Here is an 18,212-nt window from a genome sequence, read left to right as displayed (position 1 = left end):
TCACTGGGCAGAGCCATGCGGGGGAAGCTAACAGTGGCAGAACTTGATGCTGGGAATTTCAAGGAGAGGCGGCCAGTGCACAACTCAGTGTCCACCACTGGGGCTGCAGGGAGCAAGAACTGGGAGGGCAGGACAGTGGGCACGTGCATGCCCAGCAGCTGCGGGACCACGCGTCTGTGGGTGCTCCGCACAAGCTCAGCACAGCAGCACCAGTGTGCACTGACACAAGCAGCTGAGGACGTCGGTGCTCGCAGAACCCTCGCTGGGAGAGCACTCCCGGTCTGGGGGCGCCCCAATGTCCCACCTCCTGCCCGCATCTCAGTGAAGAAAATCCCATGCTATCTGCTAATTTTCTCTCCACCCTGGCAGGCAGCAGATTTAAGAATGAATGTTCACAGGATGACTTCTGCCCCCTCCCCAGACTTGGGAGGATGATGGCCACCCAGGCGAGGAAGGTCTACCTGGGTCCTCTGCTCACCACACCTACGGCTCCCGCTCGGAGGACACGTCACCCTCGGCCCCGCTGCTGGCACTGCGGTCTTCCTTGCGGGGTGCGGGTCTTTCTTTGCTGGACTCTGAGGGTCCCTTGGCTCGGGTCTTTTCTTTCCTCTGCTGTTGTTTTTCAAGCTTGGATAGCTGAAACAGACAGACAAACCAAAAAACAACACTTTATAAACAGGAACACGTGGTCCTGTCCAACACCCCCATTGCACCCCAGCCAAACCATGGCAGGAGCCAAACCACCGCAGGAGCTTCTGTCTGCGACGCCGGCACACCACCAAGGTTCCCTCATGACGCCGGCAACACCACCAAGGTTCCCTCATGCCGAGTCCCATGCAAGACGTGACCAGACAGGCGCCTAAGGCGTCACAACAGACGTGTGGCTCGTGCCGGCATCTTTGACTTCCCACCCCTAACTTCTCCCCACCTGGCCTGGGCGGCCAGGCCGCAGCCCCTTTCCCCAGGCCTGGGAGGGCTCTGTGAGTGCTCAGGCATTAGGCTTGTTATGCCTTCTTTCCATAGCTTTTGCTCACCAAGATATCTTCCCACTTTCTGTTTCTAAAAAGTGTTCCCAACTCCCTACCTTGTGCTGAAGGTAAGAGGGAAGGCTGGGAAATCAAGTACTGGGAGCTCCTGGCAGGCGGCACAGCAGTTACCCATGGCTGCAGGGCACTAGGACCTCTGCGCGCTCCCTGCTGGTGACGTTGGACTCCACCGGAACCTTGTCCCCTGGGTATCTCAAAGGAACCAGCTGGCTCAAAGGAACCAGAGGCTGGAGGTAGACAGACACGAGAGCATCAGTGCCCTAGGCAACTGCACAGCCACTCCAGAGGCCTGATGGGAAACCGGTCAGTGAGGGCTGACCATGGTTTGAGCCACAGGATTTTCTTGGACCAAAAAAGGCCATCTGCAGCACAGCTCAGGAGCCAGCAACACCCAGTTTCATCTGCCTCCCAGACGGAAACTTAACGGAGGGCTTTTCTGCCAGTGCCAGGCCCACATGCAAGCTTTGCACTGGAGGCTTCTCAACTCCACTTAACGCCCATGTGATGCAGCAGCGCCATCACCAGAGTGGTCACCACGGACTTGACCTTCCACCGCAGTGCCATCCCCTCCCACCACGAACCACACATTTAAATCATGCGCGATGGTTTCTTTAAGCGACAAGTGTAGCCCACATGTCTGCCAATGACGGGATGCTGGTTCTCCTAGAGGATTTTTCGTGAAGCGTTCCAGCCACAAGTGCTCCACGCTGCAGAGCAAACTTCTCTGTGAGAACATGGTGAACTGGCCTAATAAATCTAAGCCTTTTCTCAGAAAACTTGAAATTCAAAGCAGCCAAAATGTGGAATTTACATTTCAAGGCAAGGGTGCAGCTGGATTTTTTTTTTTTTTTTTTTGGATGAAACAAATGAGCAAGAAAGAAAAGAAAAAAACTGGTACTGCACATAGGCTCAAATGAAAGGTCAACAGCTTTCAGATTAACAGCAGGTGCGTGTCCACGGAGAACATAAACACTGAAACTCTGCAAACTCACGACCTGTGAACCTCAAAATGCACTGCCTTTGATTTGTTGTTTGCTTGCCTATTTTTAAGTTATTCTTTTTTAAAAGATACAGCTATTCTGTTTCTTTTCTTTTTTTTTTTTTTTTTTTTGACAGGCAGATGGACAGTGAGAGACAGAGAGAGAGGTCTTCCTTTTTCCGTTGGTTCACCCTCCAATGGCTGCTGTGGCCAGCGTGCTGTGGCCGGCGTGCTGTGGCCAGCGCACCGCACTGATCCAAAGCCAGGAGCCAGGTGCTTCTCCTGGTCTCCCACGCAGGTGCAGGGCCCAAGGATTTGGGCCATCCTCCACTGCACTCCTGGGCCACAGCAGAAAGCTGGACTGGAAGAGGAGCAACTGGGACAGAATCCAGCGCCCTGACTGGGACTAGAACCCGGTGTGCCGGTGCCGCAGGCAGAGGATTAGCCTATTGAGCCACGGCGCCGGCCAACTATTCTGTTTTAAAATGTTTTTGAGAGGCAGACAGAGAGAGACACAGAGACAGCAAGTAAGAGAGTGTTGACATCCACTGGTTCTGTCCCCAAATGCCCACAACAGCAGGGTTGGGCCAGGGCTGAATCTGAGACCCAAATTCATCCAGGTCTTCCTCATCGGTGGCAAGAATCCAACCATGTGAGTCACCACTGCTGCCTCCCAGGGTCTGCATTAGTAGGAAGCTGGAATCAGGGACAAAACCCAGAATCAAACCTAAGTACCCCAATGCGGGACAAGGGCCTCTTAATTGGTGTCTTAACCACTAAACATCCACCCTTATTTTGCTCATTTATTAATCAACTGCTGAGAGTATCCATCGCAAGGGAGACACTGTCCCAATCAAACCCTCCAAAGGAAATTCTGGGCACACAGACATGCCAGGGCCCGAGGATCCAAAGTTCAGCCTGCACCTGTCACAGTGGAGCTAGGGAAAGTGGGTGCCAAAGACGGGGGGCAACCCCCACAATTCAGGTTTAGATTTACTGAGAAGGCTCAGGCGTTGTGGTGCAATGGGTTATGCCATTGCTTGCGATGCTAGCATCCCATATCACAGGGCCTGGTTCAAGCCTCAGCTAGCCAATGTTTCCGATCCAGCTCCCTGCTAATGCACCAGGGAGGCAGCAGATGATGACTTAAATACTTGGGTTTCTGCTCCCCAACGTGGGAGACCCACATGGAGTTCCTGGCTCCTGGCACTGGCCTGGCCTGGCCTATCCCTGGTTGTTGCAGGCATTTGGGGAGTAAAGAGAAGATGGAAAAACTCTCTCAGGGCAGTGCTGTGGCACAGTGGATAAAGCCGCTGCCTGCAGTGCCAGCATCCCATATGGGCACCAGTTCAAGTCTCAGCTGCTCCACTTCTGATGCAGTTCTCTTTTTTTTATATGTTTTTAAAAAAAATTTTTTTTGACAGGTAGAGTTATAGACAGTGAGAGAGAAAGATCTTCCTTCCGTTGGTTCACTCCCCAAATGGCTGCTACGGCCAGCACTGCACCGATCAGAAGCCAGAAGCCAGGTGCTTCCCCCTGGTCTCCTACGCAGGTGCAGGCACCCAAGCACTTGGGCCATCCTCCACTGCCCTCTCGGGCCACAGCAGAGAGCTGGACTGGAAGAAGAGCAACCTGGACTAGAACCCAGCGGCCCATATGGGATGCCAGCGCCGCAAGACAGAGGATTAACCAAGTGAGCCATGGCGCCATCCCCCCATGCAGTTCCCTTCTAATGCACCTGGGAAAGCAGCAGAAGACAGTCCAGGTACTTGGGTCTCTGCTGCTACCCACGTGGAAGGACACAAAGAAGCTCCTGGCTCCTGCCTTTGGATCAGCTCCGCTCCAGGGGTTGCGAATCAGCAGATGGAAGTGAATCAGCAGATGGAAGAGCTCTCTCTCTCTGTCTCTCCCTCTGTCGCTGTAACTCTACCTTTCAAATAAATAAATATTAAAAAAAAATCTTTGCATCTCTAATTCTGCCTTTTAAATAAATAAATGAATCTTTTTTGAAAAATTTCATGGCAAAATTAGGAGGATTTTTTTAAGACACCTAAACTCTAATTACATGATGTAAAAATAAGCTTTTAAAAAAAAGATTTATTATTTATCTGAAAGGCAGACGATAAGGTATAGTTGAGACTGAGGCCTCACTGGATATGTTCCACCTTACTAAGGGCATTCTATTTTCTTTTTTTTGTTTGTTTGTTTTTAATTTTTTTAAAGATTTATTTATTTATTTATTTATTTGAAAGGCAGAGTTACAGAGAGGCAGAGAGAGAGAGAGAGAGAGAGAGAGAGAGAAAGAGAGAGAGAAAGTGCGCGTGCGCACAAACTTCCATTCACTGGTTCACTCCCCAAATGGCTACAACGGCCAGAGCTGTGCCGATCCAAAGCCAGGAGCCAGGAGCTTCCTCTAGGTCTCCCAGGCGGATGTACAGGCTCAAGGACTTAGGCCATCTTCTACTGCTTTCCCAGGCCATAGTAGAGAGCTTGATTAGAAGTGGAGGAGCCAGGTCTCGAACTAGTGTCCATATGGGATGCTGGCACTGCAGGCGGCAGCTTTACCTGCTGTGCCACAGGGCTGGCTCCCATCTGCTTTTCTTTTTTTTTTATTTTATTTTTATTTTTTAAATTTTTTGACAGGCAGAGTAGACAGTGAGAGAGAGAGACAGAGAGAAAGGTCTTCCTTTGCCGTTGTTTCACCCTCCAATGGCCGCCACGGCCGGCGCGCTGCGGCCAGTGCACCGCGCTGATCTGATGGCAGGAGCCAGGTACTTCTCCTGGTCTCCCATGGGGTGCAGGGCCCAAGCACTTGGGCCATTCTCCACTGCACTCCCTGGCCACAGCAGAGAGCTGGCCTGGAAGAGGGGCAACCGGGACAGAATCTGGCGCCCTGACCGGGACTAGAACCCGGTGTGCCGGTGCCGCAAGGCGGAGGATTAGCCTAGTGAGCCGCAGCGCCGGCCATAATCTCCTTTTCTTTTTAAACATGTATCTGGGGGCTGGCACTGTGGCATGGCAGGTTAAGCTGCCACCGGCAATACAGACATCCCATATGCAGGCACTGATTATCAATGCAGGCACTGATTCAATTCCTGGCTGTTCCACTTCCAATCCAGATCCTTGCTCATGCACCTGAAAAAACAGCAGAAGATGACCCAAGTGCTTAGGTCCCTGTACCCATGTAGGAGACTCACATGGAGCTTTGGACTGGCCCAGCCCTGGCCATTATGACCATTTGGGGGAGTGAACCAGCAGATAGAAGATTCTTTCTCTCCCTCCCTCCCCCCACCCTTTGACTCTTTCAAATAAAATAAATGAATCCCAGGGAAAATAAAAACAACCATGGTATGAATCACCTGTCACAGACCTCCACTTTGCACCTCCACCTATGGGATCCTGTGTTCTCTTAGTGCAGTGATAGCTCCATTGCCTTCAGCATCCCACAGGGAAGCCAGTGTGTGCACCGCAGTCACGGTCAGCTTCCCAGTGCCTTCCCATCCCCCTGCTGGCACAGGCAGTCCCCGCTTCAGAGGTGACAGCATCTGACCTGTCACACGGCAGGTGACAGTCTCAGTCAACAGGACCCCAGGGGGCTGCAAGGCTTCAGAGAAAGGTTTCCCTCCCTGATAAACACAGGGGCTAGGAGACACAGCCTTCCTGCTGCTCCTGGGCCACATTCAGGGGAGGAAAAGGTGCAGCTCTCAGAATGAGGAGCAGCGTCCAGGGCTGCACCGAAGTCCAGGCCGAGCTGGAGGGGTCCGCTTTCCAGCTGGGAGGGGTAATTACACTGCTCCTGCTTCAGCCACACGTGCGCAGGTCTGCACATCCGCAGCTGAAAGTGAAATTCCTGCTACAGGAGCAGATGGATGCTCAGCGAGGCCACATGACCTGTGTGAGGTGCCGCAGCCCGGGAGTGGCTGGGGTGGAACAAAGCCGCAGGTCTCCAGACCCCAGGGAGCGGTGCGGCCTCTCTTCCTCTATCTATCCAGCTCACTCCACGGCTATTAACTGAGCATTGGCTGTCTGTCATGCCCCATGCTAGGTCCCAGGGACATGGCAGAGAACCAAGCAGAGGCCCTGCCTTCCTGGGCTGACTGTCCACCAGAGCAGTCACCGGCTGACCCCACTGTCCTAAGCACTTGACGGGTGGTCAAACCCTTATCTTAATGCAGCGGGGCCGGGGGTGCCTGGAAACCACAGCCCACTCTGCCTGGGCCCCGCAGCCCTGCTGACACCCCTGCAACCTCCTCCTTCACAGGTGTCCTCACTGGCAGAAAACACGCGGGTGTGCAGGGCCACCTCCATCGGCCAAATGCAAAACTGGACCTCACTCAGGTCTGGTGCCCTGGCGGTTCAGCCACAGGCTGCTGCAGGACCTCAGTTTGCTTGTGTGTTAGGCTTGAACACAGTTACCGCAAGTTAACACAACAGGCCTGGATCAGAGGCAGGGTGGGAAAGCCCGGCAAGCAACAAGGGCCTGGCGTTGGCTCCCTGATGCCCTTGGCACTCGGCCTCAGAAAGGGGCCCCACATGGCCTGTCAATGGTGGTGGGCTGAGTGGGCGGAGGGAGCCAAGCCTGGCCCCAGGCCCAGGGAAGGGGCAGCCCAACAGATGGGGCATAGACTGGGAAGGCTCAGCTCCTGAGCAGTGGCCTCAGAAAGCAGTCAGCGTCAGAGCATCACAGCAGGGAACGGGCGGCGAGGACATGGGGCCTCACAGGCGGGCAGTGGGAGCCCACGTGGGGTGGGGGAGGCAGGTCCAGGTCCTGGTGTAGCAATGAGAGGGAAATGGACCAACACGGCCCCTCCAGTGTTCACTGCCAGGCACACCATGGCGGCACACACCATGCAAGCAGATACTGCACACGGAGATGACCGAGGACCAGAGAATCAAGGGCCATGTGGGGAGAAGCTGGAGAACAAGAGGCCCAGTGAGGACACGGTGATCCAAGAAGGGATGAGGGAGGGGTCGGTGACAGCTAAGTGCACTACAGGCAGCAGCTGGTGGAAATCATCACCAAAGACACAGGACAGAGTGGGTGACAGGGTGGCACGGCCAGCGGCATGCAGGGGCTCACACACTGTGGCACTCAGGAAGCACGAGATGAATGAGTGGAGACAGGAAGGAACCAGCCCAGTTTTGACAGGGACAGTGGACCAGGAGACAGCTGAGCACCAGCTCCAGGGGAGTGCGGAACCTGCACAGCAGTGGGTACAAGCATCGGTGTGACAGGTGAGCGACCTGCTCTTGGGGCTGGAGCATCTGTCTCTTAAGTGCCAGCAGTCCCCGGGAAATGGAAAAACCGCCACTGGGGCAGGTCATCGAATGCCCCTGCCTCTGCCTGCTTCTCTGTAAATGACATAAAGGACGTGGCCAGCACTATGAGGAGCATGTGGCTGCAGGATACACACATTCAAGGTGAAAGGCAGCAAATCAGCAAGAAACGGTTACCTGCCCCTGTTCTTGCACACATAACACAACATACCCAACCACATTTAAATACTGATCCCTTCACACTGAGAGACGATGACACAAAACATGACTTGAGTAATTCCAGGCTTCCACACACACTGATGAGCTGCAAGGAACATCGCACTGAACAAACCAAGGAGCTAGCTCAGCGCTTCACATATAGATGGGCGCTGGGCCTCCCGGAGATCCCACTCACTGGGAGAAGGTGGCTCAGGTTAGAGGCCCTGCAGCTGTCACACCCATCCAGGCTGACAGGACTGAAACTGCACCAGCAGAAGTGATCTGTGGCTGCTGTCCCAGCTCCCTCCTCCCCTCCAGGATTATCCCAACCTACAACAACAGGAAGCCTTAAGTCCAAGTTTGAAGGGATTCTAGAAAAACAACTTCTTTATCAGCCATTTCAAAACAAAACTGGTGCCCAAGCATTCCTGGTGGGAGGACTGCTCTTAGGGTGTTTCAAACTTGCCTCTGTCATGATTTGGGGGAATGATGGTGGAAAATGGCAGTGTCTCATGGATTTCATGGATTAAGACATCTGTGGTTCATTTGGTAACAATGAACACAACTCCGGTCTTGATCTTTCCCTTACGTGAGTCCACCACTTATACCCTCCGGGGGCCCAAGTCCATAAACCCGATGTTGTAATTTAAGCTCTTGAAGGTCCATCTTCATACCTGGGGAACAAATGATCCCTTGGGTCCTGACAGTCAATCCAACCCTGTTAGCATTCTGAGAAGGTTAGCGCAGATGTTATTCTTCCCAGATTGCTTCTGAACACAATCAGGTCAGTGAAGAGAGAGCCTGCACAACACTGCACCCAGGCAGCGGTCGGTCTGGGGAGGGCGCCAGGTCTTGGGACTCCCAGCCAAGGCCCCGGATGACCTGGCTCCTTTAGGAGCAAATGCTCACCTGCCAAGGGACTCCTGGGGACTGTCCCAGGTCCAGGGCAATGGACCCTGTGGTCCAGCATTAAGGGTAATTTTAATGCTGACTGTTTCCTGCCAAACGATTCTGCTCTGCATATGAGCAAAATCTAATTAGAGAGTGAAGCAAACAGCAAGAAGAAAGCTCAAGCCCCATGAAGTCAGTTCCTATGATTTTTATAGACCATAGTGTAGATGGAAAAGTTCAGCTCCAACCAAGCCCTTACAGGGCTTCCAAGAAAGTCTCACGGTGCAAGTCATAAAGAGCAAATGTCCCCTCTGTGACCACTCCTTAAAAGTCTGCATGGTATTGCTACTCTGGGGGTGAGAGCCCGCACCTTGGTTCTGCACATGCTGGGAGGGACATCTGGGCAATCATAGGGTGCAGCAGGAGGGAGGACGCGCCCATCCAGGCCCCTCGGGGTACAGACGCAAGTTATATGCAGAAGCACAAAATATCCCAAATAAATCAGTCCTTTCGCTCATTTCAATAGTTCCAGGAATTTCTCTTTACAATGCTTACTTTCTTTCCTAAGTGCCCACCAACTCCAGGGAAAACACCTTTACCATCACATCCCATCACCTGAACTTCCTCTCGGGATGGAGATAAGCACTACAAGCTGTCATTGGACGTGTTTTGTTGAACAGCTAACAATTTCATGGCAGTAGACAAGGGTGCTTCAGAAAGTTTGTGGAAAACGGAATTTAAGTTTGTTTCAGTTCAGAACAATTTTGAAATTCACAGTATGCCTTTTTCATAAACTTTCTGAAGACCCCTCTGTTTTCTGTATAGATTTCAATTTTTTTTGCACCAAAATAAATTTATCTTCTTATTAAATTTTCCATGAATTTTGTGAAGCACCCTTGTGCAAGTAAAGCATGCTACGGAATACAGAAAAATTCAATCAACAACAAGCCTCCTTAGGTTAGCCTGAAGTACTGAACTCCACACTGCCTCAGCTACCAGATGCCACAGAAACTTTTGGAAAGTAACCCTGCCCCACTACTGTGCAGATAAAATAAAGCTCCAAAGCAACTGGCGCAGCAACCGCGAGTCCACAGCCCTTGGCCATGAGCCATGACACCTCTTTAAGGGAATGATGGAGACCTTCACTATGAGATGACTGGCAGGTCTAATAACCACACAACAGCCTCAGGTAGATTCAGAACTGGGTCACCCCTTGAGCTCCGGGCAGCTCCATGACCACCTTCTCCCTGTTCCTTACAGGCCAGGTGGCGGGGGCAGCAAGGAGGAAGAAGGGAAGGCAAACTCTGGTCAGCAAACGATTCCGGTGAAGCTCAGGGGAATTGAGTCAGAGTCTACTGCAACATTTGAAAAACGTCTGGGAAATTGACTTCTTCCTGTAGAAGCCAATCTCTAGTTGACTAAGCCACTGTTTTTGGTTTTGTTTTCTAAAAAAAGCAATTGTGGGGCTGGTGCTGTGGCGTAGCAGGTAAAGCTGCCACCTGCGGTGCCGGCATCCCATGTGGGCACCAGTTCGAGTCCTGGCTGCTCCACTTCTGATTCAACTCTCCGCTATGGGCTGGGAAAGCAGGGAAAGATGTCCTAAGTCCTTGGGCCCCGCACCACCCACCTGGGAGACTTCGAAGAAGCTCCTGGCTCCTGGCTTCAGACTGGCACAGCTCCAGCTGCTGTGGCCATTTGGGAAGTGAATCAGTGGACGGAAGACTTACTTTCTCTCTGACTCTGCTTCTCTTTAACTTTGCCTTTCAAATAAATAAATAAATCTTTTTTATTAAAAAAAAAAAAGGAACTGTAATTTATTTTTGGGGACAATTTGACCACACTGCAGCTTGATATAATTTTGTATCATGTGATAATTCTGAAAGTTTTTTCTTTTAAATATGTTCTGATGTAATGGAAAACCTGACAGAACACTCACAAAGGATGTTTTCATACACAGTGCAGTCTGCCATTATGCCAATCATTGCACTGTGTTATTTTTAAATCAATGGCTGCTTAATAAAAACATTACAAAGCAAAGTGCACACTTGGTACCTAATTTTCATATATTATTAACTCTGAGGTTTTCCTGGGGGTTAAAAAAAATCAAGCAGGCAAGCATCTGTCCCCATATGAAATCATGCAAGCTAATTTTATTTTCTAATTTCCCATTGTTTATAAAAACCCTCTCAGGCATGCAAAAATAAAAGGCAGGGTGGTTCAGCTGCTCCCTGTTACATTCACTCAGCTCAGTCTCTGGTTTATCCCTCCACTGCTCAGCACACGCAGGGATGACTCCAGCTTTCAGGCCACATGGATGTGGACGAGTTCAAGGCTAGTCCAGCCCAGCTGCAGCAGCCACTGTCAGAGCCCTTGGTGTCCCCCAGCCCAGGGGTCACCTGCAACTTCCATGGACAACTGCCCTGCAGGACCGTGTCTTCCTACTCTGAGCACCTGGCCCTCTCTGTCACAGGCACCTTCTGGCCACAGGAGGGGACCAGGGTGTTGGGAAATTAGTGCCTGAGAAGTGATCCCGAGTCATCAAGAAATGGGAGGCAGGGGTTACAACCCACATGCATTTTTCAATGAACCACCTCTTCAGGTGATCGCTCATTAGGTGTCACTTGGTTGTCATCTGGCCCGCTATTAACCAGAATTCTATGCTGGGTCACAGTCATGGACACTGGTGGGCAATGGTGGATATTCAGGACGACCGCCCCTTCCCCACAAGGCACAGAAAGATGCTGCAACAGCAAAGGCCTGTGGAGCAAGCCTGCGTGGAATCCTGCGGCATTTGTACTATGCATGCGAATTCTTTGAGAGCTAGCAATCCACTTACAAGGCAAACCACACATGCCAGCAGCCGGGACTGTTTTATCACAGGGCACTCCATTCCCCAGTTCTGCTGGGGAGCACGGGGAAGACTGCATCTCTAACATACCCAGTGCTGCAGGTGCCCTCGCTTCACCACCTCTGTGGCCTGGGTGTTTCCTTCAACAGAAGCCAATCACCACATTTCAAGAGTGATGACAGAGAAGTTAACTGATTCCCCTGCACAGGGAGAGAAGCAGGAGAGAGGGCATGGGGAGGCCAGGGGCTGCTTCCTTCCACTCCTTGCCTCCCTCTCCTGAAGGCCTGTGTGCATGGACCATGTTTTAGGCCATAAACCACTGGAAGGCCACAGTAATATGCACCTTCTCAGTGGATCTGGATCACACTGCTGGCACGTGTCTGGTTAATAATCCCGAACTGCAGCACATTGATGGAGACACTTAAACCATGTCAGCGTTGGTATTCCAAGGCATAATTGGTAACAGACAACTGTCCATGAGCATTTTAAACTAATAGTGTTCCTTAAGTGATTCAAAATGTTTCTTCAATTTGCAGAAGTCTTAAGAAAAGAGGGGTAGGCTTTTCTCCCCTCCATTTGGCCTATATAAATGCCAAGAGGGCAGATTTGGAACAATGAAGAGTTATTGTACAAAATAACAACCAAACAGAAAAGAGGAAGACATGGGATCCAGAAAAGCAGTGGCTGTGACCTGGGAGAGAAGTGCGAGCCACGTCCAGGCAAGAGGAGTGCTCAGCACCCAGCAGAGAACTCTCTGGAACACTGGCCAGAGCTCCAGAGAGTTCTATGGGCTCGGGCACTAGATAGAATGCCTGGGAAACAGGTCTGGGAGGGAGGAGTAAATAGAGTATTTTCAGCAACACTGCAAGATGAAAAGAAAGACAAGGAAACATTCCTAGAAAAACAAAAGGCTGCCCAATAACAAAAATCACAGGACCCAACTTGTCTCTGTGGTGACCGACAGTGAGAGCCATGACAGTGTAAGTACTAACTGCCACTTCAATTATAAATTATGATGTAATGGGAGTGAACACTGCTAAGTCCTTATCTATGAAAAAAATAACATCAAAATTCAATAAATCAAAACACAGTAAAAGGTTACTATATGAGGATAGAGAAAAAAGTACCCAAAAAGGAGCTCAGAATTGGTTAAAGAAAAGGCTTTGGGGACAAGGACAAAGCACAGGGAGGAACAGGCAGGGCTTATGTTTCATTATAAACCTTCAGGCATCACATAGCTTTTAATTAAGTGCATAATTACTTTAATAAACAATTGAAAATTGACTTAAAGAAAATGCATGTGACAGATGTAGTTAATAGATCCAGCACTATGGAAAATAAAACTATTGACTCAGAAACACCAGTTCGTGTAATTCTTCCCATGGTCAGAGGAACAAAAGGTCAGTGAAGGGAACAGAAGCCTGGAAATTCAACACAGGAAATCCAGGCATGTGTAGGACAGGAACTGTAAGAAGAGGGGCCAGAGCAGATGCAGAAAAGGCAATAGGTAAAGAGATTACCGCAGGACATTCCACGGGCTGGAGAAAGGCTGGGGCGTACCAAAGGCACCTGGGAGAGCTGCTCTCGGAGTCCCCACTTTCTCTTCCACACCATTAAAGGCCATCAGAGAGCCACAGCAGAGCAAAACATGGACAAACTCATGTTAAACTAGTGGGAGGGTAACTGCATGACAGGTGTGTAGAAAGAAGAAACAAGATCAACCAGCCATCATGGCACAACATCTACAGAGCATGAGGGTGAAAGCCGGTGCCAAAGTGCTGGCACTGTGGCACAGTAAGATGGGCCTCCGACTGTGACACTGGCATCCCATATGGGCGCCAGTTCCAGTCCCAGCTACTCCACTTCCAATCCAGCTCTCTGCTATGGCCTGGGAAAGCAGTGGAAGATGGCCTAAGTTCTCAGGCCCCTGTACCTGCATGAGAGACCTGGAAGAAGCTCCTGGCTCCTGGCTTAGGACTGGCCCAGCTCTGGCCGTTGTGGCCATCTGGGGAATGAATCAGTGATGGAAGACCTTTCTCTCTGTCTATCCCACTCTCTGTCTATAACTCTACCTCTCAAATAAAAAAATAAATATTAAAAAAAAAGATGGTGACTCAAATATCCTATACCAAACAAGGCATTCTAAAATAAGCAAGTATTCACAAAGTATCACAACCATTCCCATCTTTAACACATAAATGAACTACTCATAAAAACACTCCAGCCCCTTGAAGAGTAATGAAGGAAATTATGTTATGCAGCCAGCAAACAGTTATAGAAAGTCTAAAACTAATCCTTGAATAAGAAAATGCAAATGAAAAACTAATCAAACTTATCTGTATCTAAAATACAGATTCACAGTTGTTGTTGTTGTTGTTGTTGTTTTTAAGATCTATTTATTTATTTGAAAGCAAGAGTTAGAGGCAGAGGCAGAGAGAAGTCTTCCATCCGCTGGTTTACTCCCCTACTGGCCACAATAGCTGGAGCTGCACCGATCCGAAGCCAGGAGCCAAGAGCTTCTTCTAGGTCTCCCATGTGGGTGCAGGGGCCCAAGGACTATCTTCCACTGCTTTCCCAGGCCATAGCAGAGAGCTGGATCGGAAGTAGAGCAGCCAAGACTCAAACCAGCGTCCATATGGGATGTCAGCACTGCAGTCGTTAACTTTACCCTCAATGCCATAGCACTGGCCCCAATTTTTAAAATGTGAAGAAATGCAAGTGCTTAAGGAGCTTATGACGAAAAGAGTTCGGGGCCAGCACTGTGGCATAGCAGGTAAGACCGCTGTCTGCAGTGCCTGCATCCCATGTGGGTGCTGGTTCAAGTCCTGGCTGCTCCACTTCCAATCGAGCTCTCGGCTGTGGCCTGGGAAAGCAATAGAAGATGGCCCAAGTCCTTGGGCCCCTGCACCACCTACGTGGGAGATCCAGAAGAAGCTCCTGGCACCTGGCTTCAGACTGGCACAGCTCTGGCCAATGCAACCACTTGGGGAGTGAACCCGTGGATGGAAAACTTCTCTCTCTCTCTCTCTACCTCTACCTCTCTGTAACTCTGCCTTTCAAATAAATAAATAAATTTTTTTTTTAAAAAAGAGGTTGTTTTTTTTTTAAAAAAAAGTTCAAGCTCACTAGCAACTAAATTGATACAAATAGGGAAACCATGAGAAATAACATATGATTCACCAAATTGACATGAATTAAATAATTACAATTGGGGCCAGTGTTATGCTGCAACAGGTTAAGCGGCTGCCTGCAATGCTGGCATCCCGCATGAGCACTGGTTCGAGTCCCAGCTGCTCCACTTTTAATCCAGTTCCCTGCTAATATGCCTCTGGAAATGGCAGAAATGATCCACGTACTTGGGCCCCTGCCACCCACACAGGAGACCTGGATGTAGTTCCTGGCTTCTGACTTCAGCCTCACCCAGGCCTGGCCATTTCAGTCACTTGGGAGGAGTGAATCAGTGGATGGAAGATCTCTCTCTCTCTCTCTCTCTCTCTCTCTCTCTCTCCCCCACAACCCCCTATCTGTAACTCTGACTTTCAAAAAATAATAGTAATTACGATAGTCTTTTCAAGAGTTTGTGGAAAAGAAATTTATGTTGGTCACAGGGGGTGTAAACATGGATCTTGGGAAACACAACTCAGCAACATACATCTCAAAGCACTGGGTACATGCAGTTTATGACCCAGCAATTTCACCTCCTAGCACTGGTCTTGTGGTAAATAACTAGCTATCAAACACACAGATACATGCAAAAGGACATCATTTTACTGGCTTTTATTTGAAAGGAAGAGACAAAGAGAGATCTCCCGTTACTGGTTTATCCCCTAAATGCTCACCAACAGCCAGGGCTGGGCCAGGCCAGGAGACGAGGACTCAATCCAGGGCTGCCATGAGAGAAGCAGGGACCCAATGACCTGAGCCCCGGGGCACACAATAGCAGGGGGCTAGAATCACACACAGCCAGGACTGGCACCCAGGCACCCCTAAAAGGGATGCATGCACCCCAAGTCGTGTCCTAAGCTCTAGGCCAAATATCAGCTCCACATTGCCTTTTGCAGTCATTAAAACCTTGGATCAATGGAAATGCCCACAAAAAAGAGGACTATTTAAACAGACAGTGAGACATTCTGCACAGATGGATTTACCATTTCAGATGTTGCTATGGAAAATATACAGGCTGCAGTAATCAAAAGTAGAAGTCCCATCTCTTTCATAATAAAAAGAAAAGAGCATATTTGGGGGAACAGCAGACATCCAGCCTGAGGAACTGAGAGGTGCTCTGGGCACAGGGTGTTGAAACAGGTCAGCACACACAACAGGCACAGCCCAATGGGAAAGAACGAGAGGCAAAGGATGCCACCAGGAGGGTGCACGAACAAGAAAGCCAAATGCTCTTGCTTAGGGAACACATCTCTGTGTTTACACTGTTTTGACAGAGAGAAGAAAGGACAGGGACAATAAACACAAAAATAGGGCAGCAGTCACCCCTGGGCGGTGAGGCAGGGACGGCCGGGGAGGGCCTGGGACGGGAGGGGCATGGGGGATGCTCCAGCTCTTAGGCAGCAAGGCAGAGCCTTGGTATGTGCTCCTCATTATGCTTTGTACACGTGTGTGTGCTACAGAGATTCTTTTTCAGCTACTGAGTATCATATAATAAACTATTTTAGAAAAACACTAAGTGATGACACTTCATTTTTAGTCATGGCTTTGCCCAAATACCTATGGTAATCTGGAGATACGAGAGAAAAATCTACTGTTGAACTTAAGAGTTCTTCATATGCAGCCTGTCAGAGAAAATGAAGTGCTCTTCAAAAGTATTGCTATGCCACATTTGTGAATTTAATGGAAAGCTCAGCGCGGAACACCCTGGGTCACAGCTGAGCCTGTTTGGTCTAAGGATCCAATTGTAGATACCTGACAAGGAACTAGAAGTGTTGAAGGCAAAATTTCTAGAAATTTCACACTTGCTATCATTGCCATTTACTTCTAAAAATAGAGGTGGGTGCTGTGGCACAGCAGGTTAAGCAGCATGCCTGGGATGCTAGCATCCCACATCAGAATGCTGGTTCAAGTCCTTGTCTTTCTGCTTCCCGCTGATCTATTCTGGGGAGCACCAGATGATGGTTCAGGTGTTTGGGCCCCTGCCACCTAAGAGAGAGACCTGGATGGAGTTCTGGGCTCCTGGTTATTGCTGGCATTTGGAGAATAAACAAATGGAGAGATTTTTTTTCTCTCTCTCTCTACCTTTCACATAAATGACAATAAATAAGCACTAAAAATATTAAAAATAAACGCTGGCAAGCTCCTGCAAGTCTCTCAAGAATTCCATTTGTGTGGACAAAAACCTCACTGTATTTATAACAGCGTCAGCCACTATTACAGCACCCAGCCCCAGGTATTTCTGTCAGTTGCCACAACTCATCTTTCATCCTGATGCTCTCAGGAATTACCACTTCCCCAGAGGAAGCTCAGTCACAATGGGACTGGAGAATCGATGGACCGCTCACAGCCACCTTACTATCTTGCTTCTGTTGCCTCAAAACACACATCCTGTTGCAGAGACCAGGGAGAAGCAGAAGGGGGCTTTTCCTGAACGCATCAGCACTGCCCCGGGCTATGAGAGAGACCCACTGTCATTACTTAACAGCAGCTGTTGTGAGGTTCTTACGCAACTGAGGTCCTGCAAGATCTGCCACTGTTAGACCAACCACACCGGTTACACTGATGCTCTCTACCTGCATGTCCCAACATCCAGACCCCAAGGCAGGGGCACTGAGGAAGAGAACCGCCTGTTTGGAAGTGGGCCGGGTCCCCAGAGCAGCGGCAATCACCCGAGCACTGGTTCGTATGCAGACTCCCAGGCCCCAGCCAGACCTGCACCAGAGCTCCAAGGGACTCGTGTGCACCTCAAACCCTGGGAGCCCTAGGCAAGCAGGCTTAGCTTAAACTGAGGCTGCACGGGAGGATGGCACTCAGTGAGACTGCAGAGAGAGGCTCCTGAGAGGGGCTGCCACCACCAACCAAGAAGCAGAGCCCCTGGGACCACCTCCCTCCCACTCCCATCTCCGCAGTGCACTCCACCAGCCTTCTACAGGTGCTCCTAAGGGGCTCCTAGTGTCCAGTAAGTGGCCTAGGCCACAGAGAAAGACAGAGAGGCAGGGGGAATCAGACTCCAAGTAAATAGGGGAGCCAAATACAAAACCTCCAGGTCCCCCTCCCTCCTCCCTCTCTCTTCCTCTCTCTCTCTCTCTCTCTCTCTCTCACACACACACACACACACACACACACACACCTGACATCCAGGCTCTTCGTTACCTGTCCTGCCCTCTTCTAGGCGCCCTGGAATCGCCTTCGCACGGAAAACAAGCCCCTCTTCTCCACTAACCTCACTTGCCTTCCCTTAGGCTGCCTCTCCCACTTGGACCCTGCTTTCTCTAAGGCCCCCAGTGCACGACTTCCTGGACCCTGTCCTCCTGCCCGCCACCCACAACAGGGCCTGTCCTCTCCCAATTCCCTCCCCTGCTGTCCCAGCCACATCCCAGGAAGGTCTTTGAGTTAGTGAGTTCCACAGGGACTGGTGTTGTGGCACAGTGGGGTTAAGCTGCTGCATGTGACACCAGCATCCCAAATGGGTGCTGGTTCATGTCCTGGCTGCTCCACTTCTGATCCAGCTCCCTGCTAATCTCCTGGCAGAGCAACAGAAGATGGCCCAAGTGCTTGTACTCCTGCCCCCTATGTGGTACACCCAGAAGAAGCTCCTGGTTCCAGGCTTCAGCCTGGCCCCACTCTGGCTGTTGCAGCCATTTGGGGAGTGAACCAGCAAACTAGCCAATGGAATATCTGTCCCCCTCCCTCCCTTTCTCTCTCTGTAACTCTGCCTTTCAAATAAATAAACAAAATCTCAAAAAAGGAAGGAAGGAAAAGAAAGGAGGAAGGAAGAGAGGGGGAAAGGTCTGTCATTCATTCTACA

General features: G+C 50.3%; 1 protein-coding gene across 5 annotated transcripts in view; it reads right to left on the bottom strand.

The window, feature by feature from the left end:
* DTD1 (D-aminoacyl-tRNA deacylase 1) overlaps positions 1-18,212 on the bottom strand; it is a 171,963-nt gene that overhangs the window by 15,281 nt on the left and 138,470 nt on the right. For 2 of the 5 annotated variants that reach the window (XM_089308223.1, XM_002710949.6), the window contains one exon: positions 462-636. In XM_089308223.1, coding sequence (XP_089164349.1) covers positions 484-636 — 153 coding nt within the window. In that variant the 3' untranslated portion in view covers positions 462-483. The remainder of the gene's footprint in view (positions 1-461; positions 637-18,212) is intronic. The other 3 variants (XM_008256344.5, XM_089308222.1, XM_017341778.4) reach the window with 2 other exon arrangements.

This window comes from Oryctolagus cuniculus, chromosome 11 (genome assembly GCF_051225735.1).
Source record: "Oryctolagus cuniculus isolate XC-2025 breed Fujian yellow rabbit chromosome 11, ASM5122573v1, whole genome shotgun sequence".
NCBI lineage: Eukaryota > Metazoa > Chordata > Mammalia > Lagomorpha > Leporidae > Oryctolagus > Oryctolagus cuniculus.
Note: the sequence above shows the minus strand (reverse complement) of the source record. Positions and strands in the feature narration are given on the sequence as shown.